The sequence below is a fragment of the Parasteatoda tepidariorum genome, chromosome 8 (genome assembly GCF_982258835.1).
Source record: "Parasteatoda tepidariorum strain Cologne lab strain chromosome 8, Ptep-v5.0, whole genome shotgun sequence".
Taxonomy (NCBI): domain Eukaryota; kingdom Metazoa; phylum Arthropoda; class Arachnida; order Araneae; family Theridiidae; genus Parasteatoda; species Parasteatoda tepidariorum.
Genome location: NC_141762.1, coordinates 80,763,355 through 80,776,803, shown reverse-complemented (window position 1 = coordinate 80,776,803; position 13,449 = coordinate 80,763,355). Strand labels below are relative to the sequence as shown.

General features: G+C 27.9%; 1 protein-coding gene across 1 annotated transcript in view; it reads left to right on the top strand.

Moving 5' to 3' along the window:
* The window catches only part of LOC107444984 (lachesin), a 186,174-nt gene that overhangs the window by 167,629 nt on the left and 5,096 nt on the right, over positions 1–13,449 (top strand). The window contains exons 8-9 of the mRNA XM_016059278.4: positions 5,135–5,215; positions 11,704–11,802. Coding sequence (XP_015914764.1) covers positions 5,135–5,215; positions 11,704–11,802 — 180 coding nt within the window. The remainder of the gene's footprint in view (positions 1–5,134; positions 5,216–11,703; positions 11,803–13,449) is intronic.

Sequence of the window (13,449 nt, the reverse complement as noted above, 5' to 3'; positions counted from 1 at the left end):
TATTGTCATCAAGAAATATTTTCGATTGAAATGGACATTATTTAATGTTTTATTTAAAATTTATTGTCGGGAGATTTGTTGACATTGTTATAGCAGCGCTGTTTTTTCTTTGATGAGCAAAGGAGGAGACGCATTGTTCCTTTCTTTTTAACTATACATAGCGTTTAAATTAGCTATGAAAATTACTACAAGGTAAATGCAATTTTGCCGTTTTAGTTCATTTAAATTGCTACAGTTGCTGCTAACATTTGTTTAAAGTTTTCATATTGTTTCTCCTTTAACTGTTTTATTTATTATTATTATTATTCGAATTTTACCAGAATAGTTATTACTTTTATTTAAATAAAACATATGTAACTTTATTGTGCTAGTTAAAAGATACGCAGTAATTTTGTTCAGTTACTTCATTATTAATAATTGATTTTCTGTGGAGTGTATTTCTTTTCAAAATATAATATATAAAATTAATTTAATAAACTTTAATGGCAGAGAATGGCAGAAATTATCGAAATATTATTAATTTATAATCGAGTTGCTGTGTTTTAATACTTTTTATTCCGGTACACTAAGCAGTACTTTATGCATATATATATATATATATATATATATATATATATATATATATATTTATTGAAAAAACATGCGATACACAGCAAATTTATATGAAATTTAAGCAGTATTTTACATTCTGGTGTTTTTTAAATAACTTTCAATTATTAAAGATCTCCTAGTTCTTCCATAACTTTTAGTAATATTAAGTTTTTATTCTTATAATTCTTTTGTTAAAAAAAAGCTACGTAATATTTTAAAATATTTTATCCAATTTATTTTTGGTTCCTAAATTCTTAAATATTAATTATTTTATTTTAATGGAAAAAAATTTTAAAGTGTTCCTTAATTAAGCTACTTTAAAAAGAAATATGTGTGTAAATTTTTTTTAATAAATGACTTATTTTCTAATAAGTTTTCTTTTTCTATTTAAAATTATTATTTTTCTTTTTTTTTTTACTTTTCGTTTCTTTATTGTGTTGTATGTATACATCTTGCTCTGTTTTGCTTTTTTAAATATTACATAAATTTTCCTTAACTTTTTATCTTAGTAATAGGGGAAAAATTTATTGAATAATTTAATTTATTATTTCAAATATTTCGAGTGAATAATTTGACTGCATGTCACTCAAATTCGGTTATTCCTGAATTTGTACTCATTTAGGAATTTTTCATTTTTTTAAAAGAGATTATATATGTTTGAGAAAGCTACACATCTTAAAGTTATTTTAAATCTTACGTATACTACTTTAAAAAAATTTCTACACGTAAAGCAATACATTAAATCAATTTTTTTCTTAGTATTTATTTAGAATGCAATTGCTTGTTTCAAGCTGCGATAAATGTTTGTATCTATCTTAGAAAAGCAGAGATTTGAATTGATGGCATCTTTTTTATAGATTCAAAGATAAATATTGTCAAATTAAAATATGCTATATATTTATCATTTGCCTTAGTCATCGATGGTACACGTAGTAGTCTTAAGTGAATTCAATATTTTCGATGAGAAATTTTATTTTAAAAATTACTCATTTACCTTAAATTAATACTTCTTTAATTAATTTCTGAACCTTGTAGGTAGCAGGAATTGCTTTTGAAAATATATTTTGAAACTATTTTACTTTTCAATGGCTTATTGACCAGTTTATAGTTCATGATTATTAAATTTAAGTTAATCGTATTTGAAAATTAACACTGAGTCATAAATTAATTTTTGTTTTCTCTTCAATGGGATTTTTTAGCGCATCTTGGAAATTTTAACGTTGCTGTTTTCGAATTTGCAATATGTTTCAATCTCCAAACTAGAGTTTTTTTTATCCACTGGCTGTTCTGCATCGTATTTTATAATGCAGTCTTCTCCTCATAGCCTAAGAGGTTTTTGTATATTATCAGATAGGAAAATAGTGTATTATACATGTTTTAAAAACAATAAATAACAGGAGGTTGAATAAATGTTGCAAAATCGCTATAGGCAATTCAGAGCTCATCATCCGGATTGAAATTGCATGTAAATTTATTTCCGGAAACGTCGTCATACGCCACTAGGAAAACTTCTCAATTATTAAATGTTTACTTTATATGATTCTAATAGGGAGGCGTTTAATATAAGCGTCATAATACAGAGAGTCATAATTCTATAGCCGCATATAATAAGAATGAGAATCATAATACTATAGAGTCAATAACGTATAGCCACATACAACAATATGCAGTTTCAATTCTGATGATATGTCCTACCTGCTCAAGAAGTTTGTTGTGCCCCTGTTACAACTAAAAAATTTTTTTTAAATTTTTTAACTAATTTTTTTTTTTACTTTTCGATAAAATTAGAGTGAAAATTTCATTAAAAAATATGTAGCTTTGGAAGCAAAGCTAATTTAGGATTTGACATTCCCACACCCGAATAAGGCTAATCAAGTATTTGTATAAATGCAACAAGGAATTTTCTCCCCAGTTTAATTTGCTTCTAAATTCAGTTTCTCTTTTTAATATTTTTAGAATTATTTATATGAGTTATTTCATTTTATAACCGTCGTTGAACAGCAGACCAAATTTCGGGCTTGCGACTACTAATGTTTAACTCCGTAGCCTTGTAATTTTGAACCTATCCAGAAGACAAGGACGCTCCTGGATCAGTACCTCCAGACGTATGATTTGTTATGTAAACAGAGAGGAATTTGTGACTCTTAAGCAGTGTTTCCCAAACTTATGACTTTAGTGTACCCTTTCCAAATTTTTCGTAACGCTGCGTACCACTAAAAAAAATGAATGCATTTTTTACTACAAAAATTGCACAAAAGTTAAAAATCACAACTGGCTGTTGACACCACTAATTATATTAACTGTTAACTTTGCAAACAATAGCCCATAGAAAAATAAATAATCGTAAATTTCCATGGCTAGTTTTGTGTTTAAAACTTTTTTTTGCAATTTTCGTTTGTTGCAAGTTATTTTGCATAGTAAGGCGTACCCCTGCTAAACTGTTCCCGTACCCCTGGGGGTAAGCGTACCACACTTTGGGAAACACTGCTCTACATTTTTAACGTGCATCAGTCAAAATTCACTGCTCGGGGTGTCATCAGCTGGGCCTCTTGAATACGGGCCAGTGCCCTACCAACCAGGCCATCCCCGCCTATTTTATATGAGTTAGAAATTGTTTACATTAGCACTATGAGTTTTATGTTAATAACGATAGAAAATAAGTAATTTCCAAAATAAATACAAATTCTTACAAGCAAAAAGTAGATACTTAAAAAAACCCTGCAATTTCATACTTATGCTATTAATAAAAATATTTTTTATTGTGAATTAATTTCTATGATAAAAGTGAGAAATAACGTTTTGTCTATTAGTACTGTATGACTAATAATATATTGAAACAGAAACACACAAGAAAATCCAGTAAAGTGTTGAAGTATTTCTGAGAGTTTTTTCGATCTTTAGCAATCTTATTTGACAATCTTAAAAGTATTGTTAATATATTTATTAATACAACGTGTGGTAATATTTAAGATCGTTTTTTTCATTGAAGATGAAAAAAAATAATGAAATAATGAAAAAATAAGCATCACAAACAGGTAAATGGATTTCAAATATATATTAAAATCTTTTACTTGACCAAAAGTATTTTTAAAACCATTTGTTCTTAATATAACAAACTTAATCTAAAACACTAATTCTAAATATCATCAACAATTTAGCTCATTTCATGGTTATACTTTTTTAGTTTATTCCGGCGCAATTTTATCCAGGCTTTAAACTGATGATTTTGTTTGAATTGGTTTATATGTTTTAAAATTTCATAGTTGCAAAAACTAAAATATTTTTGAATAGTTAATTAATTACTTTCAATCTATATTTCGCATTATTACTCAGTCAGTGCTGTTTTGATGTAAATCAAGTATGGTTTAATATTTTACTTAGTACTTATGGACAAAAAATTTTTCTAAAATTTTTATTTAAAAGATACATTTTCTGCATGATTAAAAAATTATGAAATAATATAAAAAAATAAGGTTTCAGTTAGGTCAATTCACAAATTTTAATCAAATACTGAGTCAGATTTTTTAAGTCATGCAAAGATTTTGATATAATTATGACAAATGTATTATTTTATAAATTATATTAATAACGTTTTATTAAGAAAATAATGTGTATAAATATCAAGTAACCCATTTGTATTTTAATTGTTTTCAGTGACAGTTTCTAATCGTAAGTGAATTCTTTAGTTATTTTATAAAAGTTGGCACATTGGCTAGTAATGAAATGGTTGATATATTTCGAATTAATCTTTAAAAAAAATTAAGAAATGAATTGAAAATGGATCTTTTTGAAGAAAAAAGAAACGTCAGTTCTTCATGCAATTGGAGCTTGTTAAAATTTGTAACGAGTAGCACTGTAGAAAAATTTTATATTATGGTTTTAAAAACTATTTTTATCAGTTGTATAAGCATAAATTGTTTGTTATTGCAATTAAGAAAGACTGTTTAAAATGTGACAGAAATGTCTCAACAACTGCTTACTGTTTGTTACAATGATGTTGATGTTTCTTGTACAGTTGATTTTAAATTCTAGAAAGTATAGCAACGAATATAATTATTTATTATATGTGATAATCTAAAATGTATTTTACTTCTTCTGCCAATTCAAACAATTCAAGTGGACAAATTTCTGTAATATTAATCTATGTAATAGAATGCTTAACTTTTATATTTTAACTAACTTTTACCTTTATTTAAATCGAATTGAACCAAGGACTAATAAAACTCATGTTTACATAGATTAATAACTCTATCAATATTGTAGAACTTTCTTTTGTGGATGGTTCTATTGTAAACTATGAATTTTTTGCAGCAAATGAAACTAATCTAAGTGCAAATTAATCATATTTAAACTTCTAAAATAAATGTATTTTAACTACTTTTCTGGCTTTATTCCTACTTAAAATATTCAGAAATTAATGTAATTGCAAAAAGGAATTTTCAATTTCTACCATGATATTATGCAGAATATATTTTAAATAGGGTTGAAAACCATTCTTCCCTTGACTGAAAGCTCACGTAATTTTATTTTAACTGCTTTTCAGGACTGAACTTGCCGACATCCTCACCTAGAAAACCTGTCACCGAAGAGATGCCAGTTTTCCCAACGCGGCGTGTAATAACAGGTACGTTCTAACAAAAATTCCTTAGTTCAAGAAGGAGTCAAGGAAAGCTGATTATATATTCATTAGGTTCTCTCAGAATAATAATTATAACGTAGAAAGGTGAATGAAAATGAAGAGCTTGGGTTCGAATCCATTCCCAAGTGGTTGCCGGGCAATCTGCATATTCATAGAACGGGTAAATTTAGCAGTCTGTTATTGAGGAAGAAAACCCTGATGCGTTATTTATTGCAGAAATGACTGGTGGTTCTTTAGAAATGGTTTCGCTTTTTCATTTTAGTATTTATATAGATAAGAAAATTATAACTGAGTTTTCAAAGAAAGTACCTTGGGTAAAGAGGATGTAGGGATCAAAAAAGTCGAATGCATAATTTCTGATTAAAGTTATATGTTTATTTTAAGAGTTGGTAGTTTATATCAAGTCTATTTAAATGATTTAAGACTTATCTTTTATTGATATAAAATTTTATGCATTTTTAGATTGAAATACCTAATTTTTAAGCTAGTATTTTTATAAATGCAGATTTTATAAGCATAATGCGAACGTTTTTATGAGTATAGCTATTTTGAATGACTGAAGAATATTGTATAGCTTTGTTTGAAGGAAAATAGAAATACATGTGACGTTAAAATATAAATATTTAAGTTGGTAACAGTGATTATTTGAATCAACTAGCGTTTAAGGAAAAAATAACAACATTTTAACGTTTCATGAAAATGTGTTTGATTTCACTTAAAACTCATAATATAATACAGTTAATGTAGAATAATTAAATTATTAAAAACACCTGGTATTTTCCGACTTTTGAACTCGTTTTCCAGCAATAACCATATAACAGAAGATGAATAAATAAAACAAAACTAATGAGTCTTCTATCTTAACATTAACAGTGTTTCTTATTATCTGTTTTAAATAAACTCAATCATAAAATGCCTGTTTAAAACGAACTTTTAAAACATAATTATCTTTTTGTAAGTCCACCACGCTAAAAGACCTTGGATATTCCCCGTAAAATTATCCGTTCTTCACTTGAATTTGTAATAAATAATGGCAATTTAAAAACTTCAATATTCTTAGCTTAACGAAGCACTTCTGCGGAACGTAAAGTGCAGATTGGTGGTTTAGCTTGCTGAAAAGTTCATTTACTATCAAGGATTATGTCAAGTAATAACACATATTTTTTAAATTATCTATACTTCAATGATTTTAGTTATCAATTAGAAAACTTTAAATAAATGCGTCTATTATCTTAGACCAGGGGTCCCCAACCCTATGCCCGCGGGCACCATGGCGCCCGTCGATCGATCTAGGTGCGCCCGCTGCTTGTGCTCAACGATTAAATATTTCAGTTTTCCATTTTCCCAATAAATGCTATGCAAATACAAACTGAAGTACGCTGTCTCAGTAAAGGTAGTGTACTTGATAGGTTTCTACATTTAATTGGAGAAATAAAAAATTATCTTGCAACCAAAAATCAAACATTTTTAGAACAAAGAGATCCTCTTTGGCTAGCAGATTTGTCTTTCATAACGGACATAAGGGAAAACTAAATTATTTAAACTTGGAGCTGCAGGGAAAGGACAAACGTAAAGCAAAAATGATAGAGGCTGTAAACTCATTCAGAGCTAAGCTAGTTTTGTGGATATCACATTTGAAAATGAAGTCCCTTGGGCATTTTCCAAACATGAAAAAATTGATAGGTGACAGTGAAATTGACTTATTAACATTTGTCATCAATTTCCAATTGCTTAATGATCAATTTAAAAAAGCGCTTTCAGCAATTTAATATCATTGAGTCTTTGATAACTTTTTTGTTAATCCTTTTACCAACCAAATAAACGTAACCGTAATAGCAACATACATTTCAGAATTTCTTCAAGTAAAGCGAGAAGAATTGGATATAGAAATTTTGGATCTCCATTGGATGACATTATCCTCAAAACTATTATATCACATAAGAAATTCTGGAATATATTTGAAGGACTAAATTCCATTCTTAAAAAGAGTATCATATTCTCCCGATTATGTAGCGCTGGCCAACGAAATGCCATGACAAACACCACATGCCATTGTATTTTATAAATAATTTTTATACTTCGTATGTTTTGAAAGCAATTTAGTAATAATTTTTTTTACACAAAATTATTAATTGTATTCATATGTTAAATTAATTTTTGAAATTTAATTTTTGTGCACTATATGTAGTGTGTATTATTACCTATGTCTACCAACTATAAATTTATCTTGAAAAAATAAATGGTGCCCGCCATTCGACTGATATTCTGGTATTTGCTCTTAGGTACAAAAAGGTTGGGGACCACTGTCTTAGACACTCCCAAGTCATCTAGGGTTCGTAAATTTCTCAGCTGCTGAGCGACAACTTTGCTTGTCTTTGTAAAATCAAACCAATATCATTCGTAACTGCCAGGTGTAGCTATTTTTTTTCTTCTATAAAAATTATCTACAATTTCTCCAGTCAATTATAATTACACTAATTTGTGCAGCAGTTTTAAAAACTTTCATAACTTTTAAAAAAATTTTTTAATAAATATACTCCTTTTTGAATTGTGTTTTTAGAGTCTACACTACAAGAAACTGTGTACATAAACATATGTTTTACATGCCATTAAATCTTTCAATAATCATCAATTGATAGTCATCGTAAGTTTGCAGTTTTCTACGTGAAATAAAAAACAACTCGAGATGAAAATAAATTTTCTCCTTAAGCAAAATAAGTGAAAAATTTGCAAAAAAATATCAAATTGCAATGGCTTACAAACAGATAAGATGTTAAAAAAACTGAGTTTTAAGTCCACAAATGAAAATGACCTTTTCAATATGTGAAATTTCAACTCTGTAATTGTATTCTTTGTAATCAAAATGGCTCGTGCGAGATTTTTTAATACAACTTAAGTTTTTTTCTAGACTTAAATATTTCTTAGTTGTACTTTCAGAATATTTTTCTATACATTTGACATAAAAAATGTTGCATGAAATTGAATATGTAAAACTTCATTAGCCTGATATAGATAGATCTATTTTTAGCAAACGAATTCTTTATTAAAAGAATATAATACTTTAGACTATACTTAGAAAACTGGTGCAAGATACAACGCCAGGTACCTTACTGCCGTATGTTGTTCCTTAGGCTATTGCCTTTTGATGAATGTTGCGCCATTTACAACAATAAATTTTCGTTTTTGTGTTCTAAATTTGTAAGTTTATTGAATTTGGATATGCATGCAGTAAAACGCTTATTTTAATGAAATCATTAGGATTAAATAAAGCAAATCTGATGAGTCATTAACAGAACCAAATGATATGTTATTAAAATATATTAATACATTTTTGATACTAAGAAGGTAAAATCTTTTAATTTTTAAGTGCTAAAGTATACAACACATATACTTAAGCTGCAGATCTTTCAGAAGGGCATGTTATACACACCTCGCCTGAGTCTGAAGTATAATGGTAAAACGGTTCAAACTAGATTTAAAAAAAATATGTGCAACTAGAAAATTAAAAAAAAAGTTTTATAACCAGGAGAAACAGAAAGGACAACAAATACAGGGGATATAATTAGTTGTTCTTAATTTTCTCTGTGACACATCGTAGATTAGCAATACTGATGAACACAGTTATGAGCAGTAACATAATCATGCTGTGGATATAGTAGAAGTTGCAAAATAATGTTTTTAAGTCGCAAAAGTATTTTTTTCACTCTTATATTAAAATATTCTATTTTAAGAATTTTTCCAGAAGGGGGTAATTTATTATAAATTATGCTCTTTTTACCTAATTTGATGTCAAAATTTTCTCTGTATAGCTTCAAATGACCAGTACTTACCATAAACAAACGCAAGTCATCTTGTGGTTAGTGTAGACACATGGTGGTGAGGTTAGTTTGGACAAGTCTGAACTGGCCCCATACAACTTCCAATAGGAAAAAAAATGGATTGGTTTCAAATGTAACAACTTTGATAGCATTTATTTTCTAAAATAAAATAATTTTGAAAACACTTTCAAAATTAGCGGTTTTAATATCAAACAATAAAATTAGCGCAAAATAATTATATTAATCCTTCTTTTAAAGGTTTTGTTGAGAAAAATTAAAAGAGATGCTTTATCAAATATATTAAAATAATAGAATTTGCTTTAAATCAAATAAAATCGGAAGCAAAAGTTTTACTAACTATTTGTTTTAATACATTAAACTAAACAGAAAATCAGAAATTGGTGCTGTCTTCTATTTTGCCAGTTGTTTACTTAATTGCTTCAATGAGAAATATATCACTGAGCCTTGCACTACGTGAGTCGCTTATTCAGATTATTTCATCAAATTAAAATTTATTATTAAAACTGGTTTAACTTGAAATTTATTTTGCACTTGCCAATGCGGAAATAATCTTTTCTGATTCGTTTCCCAATCAAAAACGACGTAGCAAAAACCACGTGCGTTATTTTCAGAAAATGCGAACGTTTTATGTTTTTGGTAAAAAATGGAAAGAAACAATTCCATTGCAGACAGAGAAAAAGGTAAAAACAAGAGAAAGAAAAAGTCTTTTTCAAAAGAATCTTAAACCTTGGAAACAAAAAAGCCCTATTTACCAACTCTGACTCAAAAAGTGAATCCGAATTTCACTACACTCACCAGATGTTGAAGAGTTAAAACTAATACTTCTTGAAAACCATGATCCATCAAGAGTTATTGACTTTGTGATAGTTAAGTTTTTTTCTTAAATTCGCAATTATGCTGCTCATCCTGTTGCGCAGAATGTTGGAAGCGTGTATTTTTCTATAGATTTGTAAATTAATATGCTAAAGAAATAAAGAAAAAGATGCATGTTGTTATTCGAAAAACATGAATCTTTTTTTCTGAAAAAAAAAATATTTCTCAAATCTCATGAGATTTGTTGCTGTTGTCGTAGTTCAGCTGCGTCGCTCTAGAGCTGCACAAGGGGTTATTAGCGACGGTCTGAAAAACATCCCTGAGGATTATCCGAAGTCATGCCATCACAATTTTGATCCTCTGCAGAGGGGATGGCACCCCCGCTTCAGTAACCCAGCGACCTGAACGCGAAGTCGAGCACTTTACGATAGAACAGCTTAACCAGGATCAATACCGCACACCCTCGGTCCCTACGCAGACTGATCCAAGTGGTCACCCACCCACACACTGACCGCAGACTGTGATGCTTGACTTCAGTGTTCTACTGGGAACCGTGTCCGAATCTCATGAGAAGAAATAGTTATGACAGTATCCATTTCTCCTGTCACTTTAGTAATGTTCATCGTCAGTAACTACCAGAACTGCATATCAATCCATATTTTAAGTTGACACGTTATTTTTTTGATGATATGAAAATATATATTTTCCAAAACTAGTATACTAGTATTTTACAAAAATGTCAACATTTATTCTCAAAAAAGACTCAGAATTAAAATTCATTTCCGTTTGACGTTAGATGTACTTTTCTGAGCTGTAATGAAGGACTAATAAGGGTCTTACTATGCAACGTTTTAAAGATATCAAGTTTGTCTATACTAGCAATCCTTGTAATAAGATTGGTTGATTTTTGCTATTTTTAAAAATTGAAATCTCATGTTGAGATAATAATTGGGTAATTGGTATTAATTGTATGACAAAAAATTGTGGTTTGAAATCGAAATTTATTTAGGACCCCATCAGGTTCTTGAAATTTCTCTAATTTTACGAACTACATCTTTTTTTTTATTAATTTTTTTATTATTCTTTTATAAATCAAAGTTACTAGCCGCCTGCAATCGGAAAAGCTGCATAGTTAGACTTTGTTTGTGAAAAAAATTGGAATCAATTCTAAGCGTAGCTAGTATGGGCAAAAGCATCTTTTTCTTAAAAAAAAATTAAGTAGAAAATAAACTTTGTAATTTCAGATGTCAACCAGACTGTAGGTAATTGTTCAAATCATTCTTAAAATTCTTCATTAGTAAGAACTCATGTTGTAGACGAATTTTTGATAAGTTTGTAAAAAATTGTCCCTACTAGTCCTCCTCTCCCCCATGTAAGTTCAGTTACAATCCCACAATTAGGCGCAAGCGGACAAAAATGTTTAAGTGCCACCTTAGTTGAAATTCTAATTTCGCAATTGAACAAAACTCGTTACAAACTGTTTTTTTTTTAACATATTGCACAAGTGCAAAAAATAATATCAAACATTTTTTTTCTGCTGGTAAATTGTGCATATAATAAATGTTTTATTCAATACTACTTCCTTTATTTTGCAACTTGTTGTTTATTTGAAAGATGATTTCTTTTAACATTGTGTCAATAACGAAACAAAAAAAGAACAAATTTTCGAACGGATTTACAAATTTATCAAAATAACTATTTTATTTATTAAATAACATATTTTATTTGCATTTAAATAATGTACTTATTTAAATGCAAATAAAATATGTTGTTATTATCAGTTATGTATTTTTTGTGAAAAAAAATTTCTGTAATTTCTAGTTGCTGCTACAACTGAATATAGAACATTAGTCACAGAAATCGAACGATGGGACACTGCTAATGCTCCAGGTACTCAACAAAAGTATGGACTTGATGGAGGTAAATAACTAAACTTTTTTATATTACAATTTTTATCAAACTTCGCTGTCTTTACTTTAATGAGTAGTCTGTGATATAGGAAATGAATGATTGTGGTGAACCAATTCATTATTAAATTTATCTATTTTTGATGGACAGAAAAATAAAATTATATAACCTATGTACTGTAACAATTCTGGGACAAATTACAGTATAAAGTAACGACACCTTATATTACACAGTATTATATTTACCGTAAAACCTATTTTTACCGTAAAATGTTATACCACACAATTAAGGTAATATTTATTTAATTAGAGTAATTTAGTGATTTTACCGTAATTATTACTGTAAAAATAATGATGTAAGAGATTTTTGTTCCGTGACGAGTTACGGTAAAAATATATTTGGCTGTTATATGTGCTTTCAACCTGAGTTCCGGTATTTTTCATAGGAATTTGATCCAGAATTTTTTATTTTGCAGACTTGTCAACACCTTTCTTTATTATTTAATGAGACGATAAATAAAATTCGATGGCAGAATTTTTAATTTTCTTTTTATTATTAAAATTTATTATGGAGTCTAAAATACTTTTTAAAAGTGTAAATATCATAAAAATACATTGTCGTTTATCCTGTATCTTGAAAAAAAATAAATTTGATTATTTGATTAATTAGCAAATACATTTTACAATTGTAAAATTATGAGAATCGAAATAAAATAATTATCAAAATAATTATTAAAAGACGAAATGAACAATGCTAACAGTAAGAAATTTTATTTAATCTATATCGGTATACCGTTAGTAACAATTATCAATGAAATTAGTTTCATTATGATTAGCATTAAATTTTGTCAAAAAACAACCTTATCGTTTTAGTCTCAAAATTATGTGATTTTAAAAAATAATTTTAATTTTTGAAAATATGAGGAACAGATTACTTAAATGAAATCATGAACCATGCAATCACGCTGATAAAAAAAACACGGCATACTTTAAAATTAAAAATTTTATAAAATGACATCTTTAGTAGCATTCAAAAATATAAACAGCAATTTTTATAGCATGTTTACAATTAATAAACTTTTAAGTGTTATTTAAGAAACATTATCGGTATTTTTATATGACATATTGTTTCCTAAAAGGTGTAAAATTTCTTGAATTTTTAAATATGACAAAATTTTTGCCCAGCAGATAAAATGCCCCCGGGGTTCTTTTTAGTATTAAGTTCCCAATTGTACATACAATAGTAAGAAATTTGAATTAATATATTTTTGAATTTCTTTTAAAAACACCAATTGATCACAAAGTATAAATGATGAATGATCAAACAAAACGAAATTTAGCGGTCAAAATCTATTGAAAGATAGATTTTATAACTTATTGATACATTTAAAAGTTTAAAATGTCGTTAGATAGTTTTATTGCAATTTTATCCCGGAGATTTTTAATTCTTAAAATATCTAATTCAAATTCTTTTATTCTTACTGCAAATACTGGTTCATATTAAAATAAAATCTACCGGCATCCTGGGTGCATGAACAGTAAAATTAGTTTTAACGTAAAATTTATTTCTACCATGAATTTTATAACGTACATTTTGTAGTAATAATTATTTAACTACATTGATTCAATGATTTTACAATAAAAATTACTGTGTATCAGA